The sequence below is a fragment of the Eurosta solidaginis genome, chromosome 3, assembly GCF_040869045.1.
Source record: "Eurosta solidaginis isolate ZX-2024a chromosome 3, ASM4086904v1, whole genome shotgun sequence".
NCBI lineage: Eukaryota > Metazoa > Arthropoda > Insecta > Diptera > Tephritidae > Eurosta > Eurosta solidaginis.
Genome location: NC_090321.1, coordinates 244,683,680 through 244,702,983, shown reverse-complemented (window position 1 = coordinate 244,702,983; position 19,304 = coordinate 244,683,680). Strand labels below are relative to the sequence as shown.

At 34.7% G+C, this 19,304-nt stretch overlaps 1 protein-coding gene across 5 annotated transcripts in view; it reads right to left on the bottom strand.

The window, feature by feature from the left end:
- The window catches only part of scb (scab), a 256,100-nt gene that overhangs the window by 74,685 nt on the left and 162,111 nt on the right, over positions 1-19,304 (bottom strand). Inside the window, exons 1-2 of one of the 5 annotated variants that reach the window (XM_067775767.1) lie at positions 16,941-17,211; positions 10,688-11,016 (exon numbers count right to left, since the gene is read on the bottom strand). The exons of 1 other annotated variant lie outside the window; for it this stretch is intronic. In XM_067775767.1, the coding sequence (XP_067631868.1) occupies positions 10,688-10,950 (263 nt within the window). In that variant the 5' untranslated portion in view covers positions 10,951-11,016; positions 16,941-17,211. Of the gene's footprint in view, positions 1-10,687; positions 11,017-16,940; positions 17,212-19,304 lie in introns of those variants that run through there. 3 more of the 5 variants (XM_067775766.1, XM_067775768.1, XM_067775769.1) reach the window with 3 other exon arrangements.

Genomic DNA, 19,304 nt, shown 5'->3' with positions numbered 1-19,304 from the left:
ACTTTTTTACGTGCGGCCCTGATTTAACTCCCGCATGCTTTCTTAAAAAATGTGCAGAATATATCTACCAACTTCTTACTGATCTGTTTAACTCATTCCTCTGCATAAAAGTGGCATTAGGTCGTCCATTGAAAACTACCGTGGCATAGCATGGCTTTTGTAACGACAAATCAACCAGAACTAATTTACTTAAGTTCACAACTCACATTTCGAACGGGTTCAGAGAAAATCTTCACACCGACGTTATATACACCGATTTTAATAAAGCATTCGATAAAGTATGCCACTCTTTACTTAATCTTCAAAAATGTAAATTTATGTGTTTTTCGCATAGGAATTTACAACCAGCTTCTTACATAATTAACAACCAACACTTTGAAATGATTAATGTTTTGGTAGACTTGGGAGTTACAATGAACTGCAAACTTAGCTTCAACTCTTATATAAGTGCCACTGTCAATAGAGCTAAAGGTGTTTTAGCATCTCGTCGCTTGACAAACCACTGCCCATCAATGACTCGCCAAAAAAAAAAAACAAAAACAAAAAAACAAAATTTATAAAAAAATAAAAAAACAAAAAAAAATGATGAACAAGATAACAGGATTAGCCTGTTGTCATTGGGCCACTTGAGGGCAGCGCGCTGCCACAACGTCCAATTATTATTATTCAAACACAAATTTTGAAAATTTAAAAATATAAATATACAAACTTCATCGCGCAAAATTTCGGTGTCATTGATCTGAGGTAGCCATAAACCATATACAACGTATATAAAGCATAGCACAAAAAAAATAGCAGTGGCAATTTTTGACAAATCACGACGAAAATTGGAAGAGTAGTTCGGAATAAATTCCATTTGGAAGTATTACGCGCTGGTAATTATTTTAGTTTCGTAGCCCAATTGCTTAAGATCTAGCTGTTCTTTCCATACAAAGGGTGAAAAATTATTTTTTATATGGGGAAAAATCTGAAACACCTTTTGGAAAAAAAGTTGTCAAAAATTAATGCGATTTTTGAGTGACCTACAAAATAGCATACTAAAAAAAAAATGCTGAGAGCTCTAAATAAAAGTTTCGAAATATTCGTAAATTTTCTTCGAGTGTACAGATTTTTTCGAAAATGTTTTTGAGATTGGTTTGGATAGTTTTAGTTATAAAATTCATAGACTTTTTTTAAATATCGAAAAAAAGAGTTCAATTGACGAAATTTTTTTAAAGAAATTGCCACTGCTGCTGTTCTGGTCGCTGCTAAATATAATAATATATGTGATCTGGAATCATGAAACGACCCTATTGTGCGAAAATACCGTTGTTCACTTTTTTAGTGATTCTTATAGGAAATTTAACGCTCTTTGCAGTGGAACAAATCGCAGTTTTCTATCTTTCTTAGTTTTTTTCACATTATCATATCATATCACATTTTGCATTTAAAGCCAAATCGGACAACAAATACTATTTTTTGAAATATTTCGATCCATGCGCCACCTATCGGAGATTTTTTTCTTATTATTGCATTCTCATCGGGTTCTGAACTATATTCCAAGTTTCAAGCTTGTAGCTTATCGGGAAGTTATTTAAATTTTAATTACAAAAGTCGTTCACAACGGCCGGCCGCTACATAGAATCAAGCTAAACAAAAACTTTAAACGCGTGTTTCTCGAAAACTTGTTTTCGCACAATAGGTTCGTTTCATGATTCATATACTTACTGAGAGGAAAGTAATAAAACAAAACATCACAATCGATTATTACCTATATAGTTTATTAACTACACATACATAAATTTATGTTAATATATATAAGTACATTCATATCTACTTAAAAAAGTTAGTTGAGTTAAGTACTGTGGGCCAATAGTTAGTTCACTCAACTGTTCGGGCTTCGTAAGTAAGTAATTTGCAAATCTTTCAAAGGAATAGATGTATGTATATGTATGTTAACAATAAATAATATACATAAGTATACATACATAAATTTTTAAGTGTTTATCTTCCACTTTATCTACTATTATGTTTAAAAATAAATAAGTAGTCTCAGATGTCTGGGGCTGTAATTTCCAATGGGCAAACAAAAACTAAACAAAGTGACAAGCATAAAACATGCAATCGCTTCAAGTGACATGTGATGTGATAAGTCGTCTGTCTATCGAGACATTCACGTAGAAATCAAGAAGACGCCTACTACATACGTTGACTTATTTGTAGTTCTTTAAATATACATATATTTTTTTACTTTGATTGATGTAAGCAAATGTGAAAAGAATAAATTAATTAAATTCAATTGAAAGTGGAGTTCGCTCAAATTTACCAACATAAAACTGTGTATGTAAACTGAAAGTGCAAGTAATAATATCGTAACGTAGCAAAATATCTAAAGTTTACAATTGTTGCAAAAACTGGCACCAAGAGAATAGAAATCATGTGAAGAATTTGCATAAATATTTTAAATTTTAAGAAATAAGTTTTAATGCAGGTATGTTTTAATATGTACCAGGGTCTGTAGTATAGTGTAAAATCGGTAGAGATACAATTTCACCATTGCCACCTTACATCAATAATCTTTAGAAGCATTTTTCAAAAACTATCCCATATTATTTTAAAAGCCACCTTACACCAATTATCTTTAGAAGCATTTTTCAAAAACTATCCCATATTATTTTAAAATAGCGGAATGCGAAATCCCCTCCAAACAAATTATTGAAAAAGACAACCGTGATCGGGCTTAAAGTTAAACATCGTTAGATGATATTATACCTTTCATGAAAATGAAAATGTATATTAACTTTGTCACGACTCTCAAAATTGTAAGTCCTTTAAGGAAAATAGGTAGACCCACTAATAAGTGTACCGAAATGATCAAGATGAAGGGCTGAGTTGATTTAGATATGTCCGTCTGTCTGTTTGTATGCAAAATAGTCTCTCAATTATTGAGATACATTGATAAATTTTGGTGAGCGGGTATATTTAGGTGTCCGATTAGACATTTGTCGGAACCGGCCGGATCGGACCACTATAGCATATATACCTTATACAACCGATTTTTCAGAAAAGACGATTTTTGTCATCTCCTCAATTTATCAGATTGAAGCTTAAAATTTTACCATATGCTTTCGTATATTGCACACTTTTTTCCTAAAAAGATGGATGAGATAGGTCGTATATATAACATATATCCCCCCCCCCCCCCCTGCCCAATTTAACAGCTATAAGCTTCAAATTTCACCAAAAGCTTTCGCATATAGCAAGTATTGTTGCCTGAAAAATTCGAAGAGATCGGTCCTATATATAGCATATGTCTCCTACAACCGATTGTTCAGATAAGAAACTTTTCGCAATTTCTACACTATTTCAACCATGCGCGGATCTAAGGGTATCTTTGTCTCACTCTATCTCTTTCTCAGTCTCCTTCTCCTTACCTCTTTTCCCTTCTCTCAAGTTCTTCTCATTCTTATTCATCCCTTATTGCCAGTCCCAGAGGGTGGTATGTATTTAGTTCCAGTCACATTCCGAGTCCCAGTCCCACTCCATGTCTCAGTCCAAGTCCTAGTCCTAATCACAGTCCCAGTCCGTCACTGGTCTAATTCCCGGAAATAGGGATCATAAATACTAATATAGGAAAATCTACATATATACCAAATTTCAGGCAAATCGAATAGTACGTATGTAAATAGTTATGTGGGTATCATTAATTCATGTCTTTATTTCGGCTCGCATGCATATTTATCAGTTTTGCCAGGTTGATTCGATTAAATCGAATATCACAATGAAAATTACTTTAAAGCTCTCAGCAACAGCTTTCATTTGATATCCATATTACACACACATTTTAGGGGTATCCGATTCCACGTTTTGGCCTATATCTCGAGACCGTATTCGCCAATAGGTATGAAAACTACTCTGTACTAAAGCACACATCAGCAGCTTCACAAAAATTAAATATACAAAGAAAACAAATATTCAAATGTTCAATACTTAAAGTATTTGAAAAATAAAATTTTGTATGGAAAATCTTCAAGTCCAAGGTGTGGAAATGAAAATATCTAGCATGAGTATTGCGGGCCATTTTTTCTCAACGGAATATCATAGAGAGTAAAATTTTGCGTATGTGGTTTTCCTTGCGTGCAAAAATGTGCTCCAGAACAATTTTTTTTGAACGGTTTTTGCAACAATTTTAAAAATAGAAATTTATTTCACAGAAATAAAAAATGTGTAATATAAACGGAAGCAAGTCATTTTCTGTCAAAAAGGTCTCATGCACATACAACTTGTATGAAAGCAACCAAAATTGAATTTGCTATGTGAAAACCTAACTCGATTTCCTATTTTTGTCTGCGTGACATTTAGATTTGACGTTTGTATACATGTTTTACATTATCGCAACGCATACATATTTCGGTTAGGGCAAAAAACGCAGGTTGTTTGATGCTCTAAAAAATCGCAGTGCGGTTTTATTAGGTTGGCGTATTAAAGAGTTTTTAATTACAAGCAAATTGGTGTTTGAATTGACGGTAAAAGTCTAGTTGAGGGGTCGACTGCTAATACGCTACCAAAAGTATCGAGAGAGGTGTCAAAAGACGCGTATTGACCTCGACAACAATAATCCGAAGGCGGAAAAGAAAAATTTTATCTCTGCCGGGAGATATTTGCAGTTGAAGTGGGCTATTTTCATGTGGTTATTGTAATGTTGTTGTACCCAAAAAAAAACTGTAAACATAAGTGTTTAGCGCGGATACAGTTTTGGTCTCCAAACCGATGTTGGACCCACACAGGATAATTTTTTATGAGCGCGGCCGAAGGCCGCCAATGCAGAAAGGTGTTCTGCGCAAAAATACTATGGATACCACCCCCGGTTTCGTAGGACCCGGGGGTCATTTTTCGGTTTTTGTTTAATATCTTTTAAACGAGTTAAAATTTTTCTTTTGCGCCTTCAAATTATTAATACTGGGGCCAATACGCGTCGTTTGACACCTCCCTCGATATTTTTGGTAGCGTATTAGCAGTCGACGCCTCAATTAGACTTTTACCGAATTGTCAAAATCGGTGGAGTCTATCGGCTGCTATTCAAATTTAAAAGAAAAAGGACAAAGGAAATTCAAATGGCGATAATTAAGGATACAGTATTTTTCGGAAAAATCGAAGACGAGCATTTGTTTGTATTATCGAAAGCTATCAAATAATATCTTTGTTGCTCAAAAATAAAAAATTATGACGTTTTTCGGTGATCACTTTCAGAAATTTTCACTCTGCGTCTTTAAACATAACTTTATTTACATTGTTTTATTAAAATTATGTAAGTATGAAATGTGCACACCCAGTGATGATAAAGGTATCAAATCAAAAATACAAAAAGTATTTAAAAACATAATACATACATTCTTCCGAAAATACTTTGAAATCGAAAGCTTACATTTTGGTACTATTAAGCGCTGTACGCAGATCAAAAGCAAACATTCAAGAAAAAAATCGCATTTTTCTTGAGCATGAAAATAGTAGTAAGCACAAAATTTTGGCATTTCACGATGCATGGCAATTTATACATAAATACCGCTTTTATAAAAATAAAACAAAATTTATGAAACTTTTTGATACCACTTTTTCGATATCGAAAATTTCGAAAAAGAGATAAAATGCGATAATGCATTACCAAAGACGGATAAAGCGATGAAACTTGGTAGGTGGGTTGATCTTGACGCAGAATATAAAATTAGTAAAATTTTGGACAGTGGGCGTGGCACCGGCAAGAAGGTAATTTAAAAGTTTGATGATGAAATTTGGCAGGAACGTTACTACTATTATTATATATGGTCTAAATAAAAATTAGTAAAATCGGATGAAGAACACGCCCATTTAAAAAAATAATTTTTAAGTCAAATTTAAACAAAAAATGTAATATCTTTACAGTATATAAGTAAATTATGTCAACGTTCAACTCCAGTAATGATATAGTGCAACAAAATACAAAAATAAAAGAAAATTTCAGAATGGGCGTGGCTCCGCCCTTTTTCATTTAATTTATCTAGAATACCTTTCATGCCATAAGTCGACCAAAAATTTACCACTCCTCGTGAAAATTGGTATGGGCATAGATTCTATGACGACAACTGTTCTCTGTGAAAATGGGCGAAATCGGTGGAAGCCACGCCCAGTTTTTATGCACATTCGACAGTCTATCCTACCGCTCGGCCATTAACACGATAACTTGAGCAAAAATCGATATATCTTTACTAAACTGAGTTCACGTACTTATCTGAACTCACTTTATCTTGGTGTAAAAAATGGCCGAAATCCGACTATGACCACGCCCAAATTACGAAAATTACGAAAAATTTAAAAAATGCCATAGTTCTATACCAAATACGAAAAAAGGGATGAAGCATGGTAATTGGATTGGTTTATTGACGCAAAATATAAATTTAGAAAAAAATTTGTAAAATGGGCGTGACACCTACCATATTAAGTAGAAGAAAATGAAAAAGTGCTACAGGGCGAAATCAAAAGCCCTTGGAATCTTGGCAGGAATACTGTTTGTGGTATTATATATATAAATAAATTTGCGGTACCCGAGAGATGATGTTCTGGGTCACCCTGGTCCACATTTTGGTCGATATCTCGAAAATGCCTTCACATATACAACTAGGGGCCACTCCCTTTTAAAACCCTTATTAATACCTTTAATTTGATACCTATATCGTACAAACAAATTCTAGAGTCACCCCTGACCCAACTTTATTGCGATATCTCGAAAAGGCGTCCACCTATAAAACTAAGGCCCACTACCTTTTAAAATACTCATTAACACCTTTCATTTGATACCCATTGCCTTCTAAATAATCACTAACACCTTTCATTTGATTCGCGTATCGTACAAGCACATTCTAAAGTCACCCCTGGTCCAACTTTATGGCGATATCTGGAAAAGGCGTCCACCTATAGAACTAAGGCCCAGCCAACTTTAAAATACTCACTAACACCTTTCATTTGATACCCATATCGTACAAACACATTCTAGAGTCACCCCTGGTCCACCTTTTTGCCAATATCTCGAAAAGGCTTCCACCTATAGAACTATGGCCCACTCCCTTTAAGAATACTTTTTAATACCTTCCATTTGATACCCATGTCATACAAACACATTCCAGGGTTACCCTACGTTCATTTTCCTACATGGTGATTTTCCCTTATTTTGTCTCCAAAGCTCTCAGCTGAGTATGTAATGTTCGGTTACACCCGAACTTAGCCTTCCTTACTTGGTTAGTTTATATTTATCTTAGACGCTTAGGTATGTACAATGTACATCTGTTCACTACATATTTCATATGGATATTACGAATGGGGTAAGATTACTGTTTAGGCCATTCGTAAAGGTATGAAAGGTATGAAGCCTTCGGCACAACCGAAGACAGTCCCGTCCTTACTTGTTTTCTAACTAACATAGTACATGATATTCACACATTATTTGTTTCGCAAATTTGTGTCAATCTATGTAGTTTATTAATTGTTCGTTATTATTTTATTTTACTTCTAACATTTTTTAACCACTTTTCCACTCCGCTCTTCACCAATTAACCAACTTACGCATTTGTGCGTTTAATTGAATAAATATTTTAAGCACGAATTTAAACGTCAATAAATTTATTCTTAGGTACGCTTGAAGTCTGACGTAAGAACGTCTGAATTTCATCACTTGCTGAGACGTGCGTATAGGGCATTGCATGTTTTATAGTCTACTGCATATAGTAGTGTATATGTTTTACGGTATTCAAATTCTTACGCCAACCACACCATATGCCCTGTGTTCACACCCCGGGCAATGCAACATAAAAATTTTAGAAATAAGGTTTTTCAATTAGAACAAAATTTTTCTAAGCGGGGTCGCCGCTCGGCAGTGTTTGGCAAGCGCTCCGGGTGTATTTCTGCCATGAAAAGCTTTCAGTGAAAACTCATCTGCCTTGCAGATGCCGTTCAGAGTCGGCATAAAACATGTAGATCCCCTCCGGTCATTTTTGTAGGGAAAATCAAGAGGAGCACGACGCAAATTGGAAGAGAAGCTCGGCCTTAAATCTCTTCGGATATTATCGCGCCTTACATTTATTTTTTTTTTTTTTTTTATTCAAATTGTTATTTGATCATCACCAAAAATCATATATATCCCCGCAATTTGGTCTGGGAACAAAAAATCAATGCATTGATAAAATTAATGTATCGCACACCTAGAAGAAAACAGTTAAAAAAAACCGCAATGTTAGAAAATTTATCGATTTACTATCGAAATTGCTTGACATTCGCCACCAATTGGGAGCACCAAGCGAGATCAAAACTGCCTCTCCTAACTCAGTGGAAGTCTTCTCCTTCCTCTACTTCCAAATTGTGGTTACTTTCTTTCTTAGACGGAGCGCATTCGCCGATTCGCATAACATGACCTAGCTAGAAAAGTTTTCTGTTTTTATTCGCTGCACTATCGTCATATCTGCGTAAAACTCATACAGCTCATCGTTATACCTCTTTGCCATCATCATGGATAGGGCTATAAATCTTCCGGTGAACATTCCTCTCGTATACTCCAAGAGCCATCCTATGTTCTCTCGACACCGTCCATAATTCCGAGCCATACATCAGGACAGGTATGGTGAGCGACTTGTAGACATCGAGAGAGGACTTTACTTTTCAATTTTCCAAAGAATCACTTCTTCGCAAGAGTTATTCACCGTGTGATTTCTAAGCTGACATTGTTTATGCTGTTAATGCTGGTTCCCAAAATTACGAAATCTCTCACATTCTCGAATTTATATCCGTCAATAGTGACGTGGCTGCAAAGGGCACGATGACAGCAAGTACTTCGTCTTGTCCTCATTTACCGCAAGACTCAATTTTTTGCTTCTTTATCTTATATGGTAAACCCAAGCCAAGTTGACTGTTAAGAACGATCCTATATACGTTTCCATAATAATAATTATAATCATATTTTTTCGACATAAGTATCCGGGGGGCTACAGCCACTTTTCTTCCAGAATGTGGTGTGATGTTTTTAAATGTTCCCATTAATTGGTCATCCTACACGTTTATGGTCGACTTCAAGTCAGTTGCATCTGATAAAAGTCATGGCATTGAGATATCCAATAATACAGTCCATAACAGTTGATCCAAACAACCTTCTGGAAAGTTAATCAATGGTGTCATGCCATAACGCCCTAGCCATAACCATGCCATATCAACCAATTATTTTTTGATATTTCGCCATATCTATAACCTATAAATATTTCCTTCGTGAATTCACTAACTTTTTGGATATTTTATTTATTGTTTTGGATACGTTTTGACTAAGTGACTAATTATTTGTGGAATTTGTTCGGAACTATTTGCATTTTCTTTTTTTTATGAAATTTTCATATATTTTAGGTTAAGGCACCAGTAACCGATGCAAATTGATATGGATAAGTCAAAATACGGTTATGACTATGGCGTTATGACTATGTCAACTTTGTCAGGCCCTTAAGGCAGATAACTTTTTTGCTAAGAAACATATGATACCATAAACACAATCAAAAGGTTTGCTACTCCACCAAATCAATTTGATGCTAGTTGTTCGCCTGCTTTCCATAAAGGGAGAAAATATATACTCCGAAAATTTAACTCTAACTCCGGCGTGCTCGTTTACTCAGGTAACAGTTTTAAATCATAAACAAATGAAATGGTTCATGGTTTTAAATACCCCGAACACTGTTAGCGAAATATGAGAGAAATGTAATAAAAAAGCGCTACGTCATTAATTTGTTTTTTTTTTTTTCAAATTCGATTACAAATACAAGAAATCCGGAATGCATGATCTGGGCTCATTTGTTTATGGGCTCAAACTGCTAACCGTGTACTTTTCAATTCTTCTACTTCTACATATTTTAATTGAAGTCTTATAAATATGTATGTCAGGTGTAACTAATTGCTGACAAAAAATTATTATGCAATAAACATTGATTATTCAAAGTCCATATATTTTCTACTAACACAATTTTATTTACGCCAATACAACTGTTTTCAAATTGGGAGACTATAATAGCCGTGGGAATAAGAAAAAGCATTCGAATTATATAACCCCAAAGCTAAAATTATAATAATTAAATAATTGTGTAGTGCAAAATTTGTATGCTAATAAGTTCATAGCTTTAATATAAGTAAGCATATAAGGGTGGGTCAAAATTGGGCCTGTGTTACGTTTTACGATCACGGACTGAAAACCATTTTCCTTCAAAAGATAACTATGGACTTGAAAACAGTTTATAAAAATTAAAATAAATTATAGATGTAATGATTCCTATTTCTCAAAATTCATTCTATCATTTCAGAATTGTTTTAATATAAAAAGGTAGTTTCGATCACAGTAGCAAAATTACAGAAGGGTTTTAAATGAAACTGATCGTGAAATGAGCGATCGTACAAAGTAATACGGGCCTTGAAATGTGTATAAAACAACGGTTAAGGTATGGCCAGCGCAAATTAAACCTTAATTGGTATTACCTAACTGATTTTAATTAAGCTGAGAATAAACTGTCTCTAATCTATGTTTAGTAAATGATCATTTCTCGCTATTCAGTTAAGCTTAGCAGAATTTTAAATTCACCAAACGACCATATGCAAAGCGGAATTAAAATATTTAAATACACAGGTATCTATTACAATAAACACTAGATAAACTTACCTTGTCGATCGCATCACTAACGTATAACCAAAATAGGAACTGCGTGTTTGTGGTTTGAAAAATTTCAAGTGTTGTGGCGCTGGAATGGCTATATTTGGTTGGTTGGCAAAATTGAAGCCATCAGCAGGCCAAATCAATGCAAATATGCTAAGCAACAGAGCAATATAGATAAATTCTTGCAGGTGGATGGATAGTAGATGTATGTTGTGGTTTTTGCTATTTTGCTTTGATGGCATTTTGACACGATTTGTTTGCTTTTGCATTTTTATGTGCAATTTATATTTTTCGTTTAAAATATGTTGTTGTTGTTTTTGTTTACCTTTAGATCACTAATTTATCACATTTGGTTACATGGAACAATGTTTTATTGAATTTAGTTGGTTTTTTAAATTGATTAATATGGAATTTGATTTGCGTTATAAAAAGTATTTAAGATGTTTAAGGGCAAATTTTGTTTGAGATATTCGTGAGTTAGAGGCAAACGTTTTTTTTATTATTTATATTATTTTATACATTCCAAATATTTACTATTCGAGCAGATGCGAATAATTCCGAAAACATGTGATTTTAAGAATTTGGCTTGTGTAACCCTTATTTAAAAAAAATTTACATTAGATAACTTCCCTCTCCAAAACAAATATAAGATACAGATCGAAATGTTTTGATTTGGATGATACGGTGTGCATAACTTAAAAGCTTTTGAAATTTTAGCTAACTCGCTATTGATCTAACGGTGCGTCCATAAAATAGAAATCCGTACTGATGTTTTCCAGATCACATTCAAATTGCTTTTTTTTCCTATTCTTCTCTTATCTGGGATCTATATATTAGTTCAATAAGTGAGAAAAATTAAATGACCGCACCAAAAATTTTAGAGCGACTAGCCTAGGAGCTAAGCAAAGCGCAAGTTCATTCAATCATCCTAAAAGACGAATCACTAACGTTCGAATCACTAAACTGTTGAATAAATAACTCCACTATTCAATAATGCAAAATGGCCTTTATTAAAGTACTTCAAAATAACATTTATACTTCGCAACTGATAGCTTGCTTAAATCAAACTGATTTTCGTGCCTCAACTGTTGCAGCTTTTATACTGTGTCGTTTCCTCGTTCACATATTTCTAGGCGCTTCTATTTCTAGAATTTACTAGTTAGTTACCAGCTAGAAAATTACCAGCTATAACTACGTTTATAGCTTCTCATATGCGCGTGTGTATGTGAGTGACACTTGCACAAATTATTGCCTACTTTTGGGAGCATCTCAGATATATGCATGTGTTTGTGCTTTGCTCTCCGCTGCTTGTATGGACATATGTATAGACATAATCAGGGCTGTCATGGAATCCAATTGTTGTCGGAATCGGATTTAAAAACGACAAAATAATTACTTTGGTGTCATGAAATCCAATGTTATCGGTTTAATGTTCGAATTGGAATTAGTGTCGGTTTTAGGTGTCGCAGAATCCGATAATATCGGTTTTGCTATCGGAAACAATCCAATCAGTTAAATGATGTTGGATTTAATTTTTTCATAGTTGTATTTCTCTTGCAGTTGAGTATTTTCTAAAAATGTAAGTAAATAAAAGTTTATTTTATAAAAATAAATGTAAATTTACATATATTTTCATTCTTAATAGGATAAAACATAAAAATTCAATGCAAAACAGTATTTTGACTGAATTTATGGAGAAACATCCAGATATTCCGAAGGGCTTCAAGAAGCACATCATCTAAAATCTTTGACCGTGCTTCTACCTACACTCATGCTAGAATCCTTGCAACTGATCTTTGATAGGGTCCTTCAGCTAAAAATCGTAACGTAGCTGCTAGTTGCAGCACTGGTAGAACTTTGGAGCGAGTTACACATTCTTCAATGGTGCCCAATACCATTCGGAAAGCCTCTTTGCTTATGCGATAGTATGCAATGTAACTGCAAATATACTATACATATCTAGAAACCCACATTAAGAAACAGTTTTTATTACGCTGTCTCTGGAAACTCAAATGGATTGCTGCGATTTCTCCAAAATTTTCCTTTTGACCTTCTAGCAACTTTCTTCTTCCAATAATATAAATTCTACAACTGCTGATGCCATTTTCATGTCAATTAATTTGTTTATTGCTGTTTAATGCACAAAACAACTATTTTATAAAATTTTGCCAAAAAAATTTACATTAAAATTGCCGGTGCACCGCAAAACAGCTGATTCGAACATCGGTTTTATTTACATTCGAAAAGAGCAAAACCAATACGGTTTTATGACACCAATTTAAATCAATATTGGTTTGTAATTCCGACAAAACGCAAAACCGACTTGGATTCCATGACAGTCCTGAATTATTGATTTATTGATGTGCATACAAGTCACTGCTTAGTGTTGGCTTAGAAATGATAGTATCCCTTATTGTTGCTAATATTCGTCACAATATATTAAGACTTCGTTGGAAAGGTCTTTTCTTATACGATCCAAAGGGAAACTGAAAATCGGGTTATAGTTAACGGTGTTATAGGCTCGCAAGCGTCATACCTTTAAAACCAGTTTTTTGCTCTACCCAGAATAGATTCCTATTGAAAATGAGCGAAATCGGACGATCGCCATGCCCACTTTGTCGATTTCGCAAATTTTGAAAAATAAGAAATGAATACAGCTAAGCTAATGAGATTTGGTAGGTGGAATAGTTTCATGACGCAAAACATGAAATCCAAAAAAATGTTGGAATATGGGCGTGGAAGTTTAACAAGCCTTTGATTTACGGCCGTTACAGATATTACATTGAAATTTGTCACTTAGACACTATCTTTCCGAGCTATATAGACTGAGTGAAGATAATCAAAATCGGTTGGAAACCACACCCACTTTTCCTAAAGGTTTAACCTTAACAAAGTTTGCAATAACTCTATGGTATTTAACTGCATTTGACTGATATCCTACCTCAGTAGTGGTATGGTTGAGCTAAGAACAAAACTTAAACAAATTTTGAAAATGGGCGTGACCCGCTTTTTTTTTTAGATAATCTTTCAAAAATAATTTCAATGTCGAACAAGAATCTCCCAATCCGAACGAAATCTGGCATAAACATTTTTTTCATAACTACAACTGTTAAACTGCATTTTTTTCTCACTCAAGTTCATAAGTGGGTAGCCCCTGTATCTTTTTTGCCTCTTTTGAACGAAAATGAGTTCAGAATAGAACCATATAAGATTTATTGCGCAGCTTTATAACTTATAACGATATTAACAACAAAAACCAAACAACAATAGCTTTTCAAGGGCACAGCTGTAATGTTCGGTTTCACCCGAACTTAGACTTTCTTACTTGTTAATTATAGAATTGGTTATGAGAATTTAAATAATATACATATGAATTATTATTATTTTTTGTCAACTAAGCTGTAAAATAAGGCTCTCTCTCTCTCTAAAGAAACAAGTTTTATATACTTTTTTTCTTTTTTCTTTTGGTTTTTTTTTTTTTTTTTGTATGATATTTTTAGAGTAATCTATTTTTTGTTTTATTTCACAGTATTTTGTTGAGAGCACTTTGAATTTCGCACATTCATAATATCGACTTAGGTTTATTAAATTTTCACTTTCGAATTCTTAATAAGCGATTTTCTCATCATTTTTTATTTTATTTTATGTTTAACTTTTAACTTAACGCCATTGATCACAATATTTGCACTGAACTGCTTTAACAATTTATATTTATATACTTTTTTCTTTTTTCAGCAATTTCAGTTGAAAATGAAATCATCGATTAGCCATTTATTGATACTCACTATGACTATTTCTTGCACAAGCTGAGTATCTGAATTTCCTTTTACAAATATCTACGGATTCGAACTTTCGCTTTAAAATACGACCACTTTAATTCAAGTTAAAAGAAATAAAGTGATCTGATAAGCACTCGTTTTCATTGCATTATAGAGGAGCACTTCATTTGAATAATTTAATTAAATTGCGCCATAAATACCATAGTTAATGCAACGCAGCAACGCGTCACCAAGTCGTTCACCACCGTATAACCTAAAACAACTGAAACTGGCAACCAGAAATTGGAATTGCCACTTAGGAGCCTAACATACAAAAAAACTTTGCCACACTACTATGCCTAGCTATTTAATATTTATGTGAGGTGGGACTTCTTTTCTGTTGCTGTAGGCACGCATAATTTGCGTTGCGTATCTCTAGCAGTTCAACTAGTGACGAGTATCCCATGCGAAATGTATTGCCGATCTGGTGCGCACTCATGGATGAATAGAGATCGTCAACGTCTGCCAGGCACAGTGGTTCGAATACGTGTGACAGCTTGAGCTTGAGCTTTTTTACTCATAAAATTGCACCCGAGGAAAAACTCGTTTTTTATGTAAGAGGCCCTGAGATTTTGTAGGGTACTATGCTGTTGCGTCATGATGGATAAAGTGGTCAGCTGAGCCCATCGTCGCACTGACTTTTTGGGAGACGTCTTGTATCTTTAAAACTTAAACGTAGCAGGGCACATACCCTTTATCCTCCCAGTTTTGACAAATAAGAGATCTACGATGTACATATTGCTGTGAGATACTTACCGAAATTGTCCACTACTCGGGTCTTGGCACATACATCCATGATCAATCATATTTTTTATAATAGAGGTCGCACAAATATCTTCTTGGATCTGAATATGTTTGAAGTATCGTCCCTGATTAGATTTGATTTTTCACTTCTTCTTAATTGGTTCTTAACCGTTTAAATGATTTAGGGAGACTTTTCTCTTCCTCTGCTTTCACAGACTTGTTCCGATAAGAAATCTCTTCGGCCGGGCCATATTTTTTCATACGCAAAACATGGTTTGGGAGATGTATGCATAAAACTCATTCAGCTCAGCATTAGATATTCTTCGGAGCTCGCCGTTTTCATCACCTCTAGTCTCATAAATCTTTAGTGAACCTTTTTTTTAAGTAGTCTCAGAGTAGTCTCATCTGATTTGCGGACAAACGCAATTCAGTGCCATTTTTAGGATCTAAGTACAATGATCTAATGAAAGGAACTAAAATGAAAATAAAACTCATATCTGTATTTATTCTCTAAAAGGGTTTGACTCACGACGTCTGGAATATTGAGAGACCGTATATCACATCGCAACAGGCACATTTGCGACTTAATTCGGTCAGTTCATTTCAACGTAACCTATCACTATTTCTAAGTTAGGCAAGTAATGAATTGGAGCAATTGATGAACAGATTTTCGAGGGGAAAGTTACCACGCTATGTATGTAAAGTAATCTGAAACTTGTGCTGAATTTTCTGTGTGAGACTAGACAAGTCACATTTGTAGAGTAGTACAAGTGACTACAGGAGGTTATTCAAACGGTGAAGAAGAATTTTCGCGAAAAAACTTTAAGCGCTGCTTAGCTGACGGATCAGATTTTGATCATTGTGATCTTTTTTGTGGGCGTAATTATTGACACCTTCGAAATTCGATCTGCCTTGGGATGGTTGTAGAAATTGTTCTATCAAGAATGAGTTTGGTCCTATATAAAAAAATGTTGGTTTATATTTGTACGTATTGCGTACCGTGTGAATCACTGTGCCACGCATGTATCCACAAATATCACACAAATGGTGAATACCACAAATAGTAGAACAAAATTACGAAAAGAACCGGCGAAACTAGCGACGGATGTGATAATTTTGTAAAATCTTTTTTCCACAATATTTAGTTTTGTTTTTCAATTTTTTTAATTTTCATTTTTTATTTTTCCTTAAGATTTTAATCTTTTGCATTGCTTGTTTCTGTTTTTTGCTTTGCTTTCGCTTAAATACATACTTAAGGCATTGTTGTTGCAGTAGTTGCAGCTTATTATTAGTAAACGAGCACTTGGCTGCTGCTATTGTCACCAATCACCATAAGCACTTAGTACGTACATGCATATTAACATTTGTACATACGTACATCACAAAAGCAAAACGATTGACGACTGTCCACAGGCTGTGGAGTATGATAGTCACAATTGTTGATTAAGTAGCCCTTCCTCGATAGTATAGTGGTCAGTATGCCCGCCTTTTTTTATAATATTAAATTCGTATTATGAAATACTTATACACTGCTCGTTTTGCAGTTTTTTCTGTTCATTTAAATTAAATTGTGATTAACGCTACTTCTTTTCCACTACATATTTTTCTTTGTCTCCCATATTGTCGCTATTATTTTTATTGCATATCAATTGCAAGCATTGCTCATAGAAAATATTACGACTTGCACAAGCACTCACACTTACTTTGCTACTATTTAAGTACCCTCATTTTTTTGTAATCAATTTGTTGTAGTACACACACCTCCACCATTTGTCCGCGTATTCATCACTATGTGCATGCACTTCGTTACACCCACTTCACCAAGTTAAACTTCAGCGCCGTCTTGTCGTCAACTTTTATACAAAGTTTTTTTCACCAGCACCGATAAAATAATAAGTAATACGCTTTCGACTATGAACACTTTTTTGCTGTTTGCATCCGCCTTCACCAACTATCAAACTGTAAATGACCAAGTCTCATTGGCCCTAAGCTCAGCTCAACTGACTCAAGTCAGCTGTTAATTTCGTTGCGCTGTTGGTTGCTCTGCGAGTTCTCCATTCTTTAGTAACGAATTCGTGGCTCATTGAACTTCATTGAGTTGTTGTGGTTTAGTTTTATTTCACGTTGTGTACGGTTTGTTGTTGTTGCTGACATGGGCGCCAGCATTGGCTGAGGCAATGTGCTCTGAAAGAAACAGAAACATAGTCACGTGCAATTAAGAAGTCTCTCAGTTGCACAAAATTAGCCGGCATTTCAGTGAGTAGTTGAATCTGACTCTCATATCCACTAGAAGATATAATAACAATATTTTTATACTCAGTTGAGCAGAGCTCACAGAGTATATTAACTTTGATTGGATAACGGTTGGTTGTACAGATATAAAGGAATCGAGATAGATATAGACTTCCATATATCAAAATCATCAGTATCGAAAAAAAATTTGATTGAGCCATGTCCGTCCGTCGGTCCGTCTGTCCGTTAACATGATATCGAAAATTTCGAAAAACCGAAAAAGTGCGATAATTCATTACCAAAGACGGATAAAGATTATGACGCAGAATAGAAAATTAGTAAAATTTGTATACAATGGGCGTGGCACCGCCCACTTTTAATAGAGGGTAATTTGAAAGTTTTGCAAGCTGTAATTTGGCAGTCGTTGAAGATATCAAGATGACATTTGGTAGGAACGTTACTCCTATTACTGTATGCATGCTCGATAAAAATTAGCAAAATTGGAGAACAACCACGCCCACTTTAAAACAAAAATTTTTTTAAGTCAAATTTTAACAAAAAATTTAATATCTTTACAGTATATAAGTAAATTATGTCAACATTCGACTACAGTAATAATATGGTGCAATAAAATACAAAAAATAAAAGAAAATTTCAAAATGGGCGTGGCTCCACCCTTTTTCATTTAATTTGTCTAGGATACTTTTAATGCCATAAGTCGAACAAAAATTTACCAATCCTTGCGAAATTTGATAGGGGCTTAGATTCTAGGACGATAACTGTTTTTTGTGAAAAAGGGCAAACTCTGTTGAAGCCACGCCCAGTTTTTATACACAGTCGACCGTCTGTCCTTCCGCTCGGCCGTTAACACGATAACTTGAGCAAAAATCGACATATCTTTACTAAACTCAGTTCACGTACTTATCTGAACTCACTTTGTATTGGTGTAAAAAATGGCTGGAATCCGACTAAGACCACGCCCACTTTTTCGATATCGAAAGTTACGAAAAATGAAAAAAATGCCATAATTCTATACCAAATACGAAAAAGGGACGTAACATGGTAATTAGAAAAAACCACTCCCTTTTAAAGTACTCATTAACACCTTTCATTTGATACCCATATTTTACAAACGCATTCTAGAGTCACCCCTGGTCCACCTTTATGGCGATATCTCGAAAAGGCGTACGCCTATAGAACTAAGGCCCACTCCATTTTAAAATACTCATTAACACTTTTCATTTAATACCCATATCGTACAAACAAATTCTAGAGTCACCCTTGGTCCACGTTTATGTCGATATCTCGAAAAGGCGTCCACCTATAGAACTAAGGCCCACGCCCTTTTAAAATGCTCATTAACACCTTTTATTTAATACCCATATCGTACATACAAATTCTAGGGTCATCCCTGGTCCACCTTTATGGCGATATCTCGAAAAGGCGCCCACATATAGAACTAAGGCCCACGCCCTTTAAAATACTCATTTACACTTTTCGTTTGATACCCATATCGCACAAACAAATTCTATAGTCGCCCCGATCGACCTTTATGGCGATATCTCGAAAAGCGGTCCACCTATAGAACTAAGCCCACGCCTTTTTAAAATACTCATTAACACCCTTCGTTTTATACCCATATCGTACAAACAAATTCTAGAGTAACCCCAGGTCCACCTTTATGGCGATATCACGAAAAGGCGTTCACCTATAGAACTAAGGCCCACCCCCTCTCACAATACTCTTTAATACCTTCCATTTGATACACATGTCATACAAACACATTACAGGGTTACCCTAGGTTTATTTTCCTACATGGTGATTTTCCC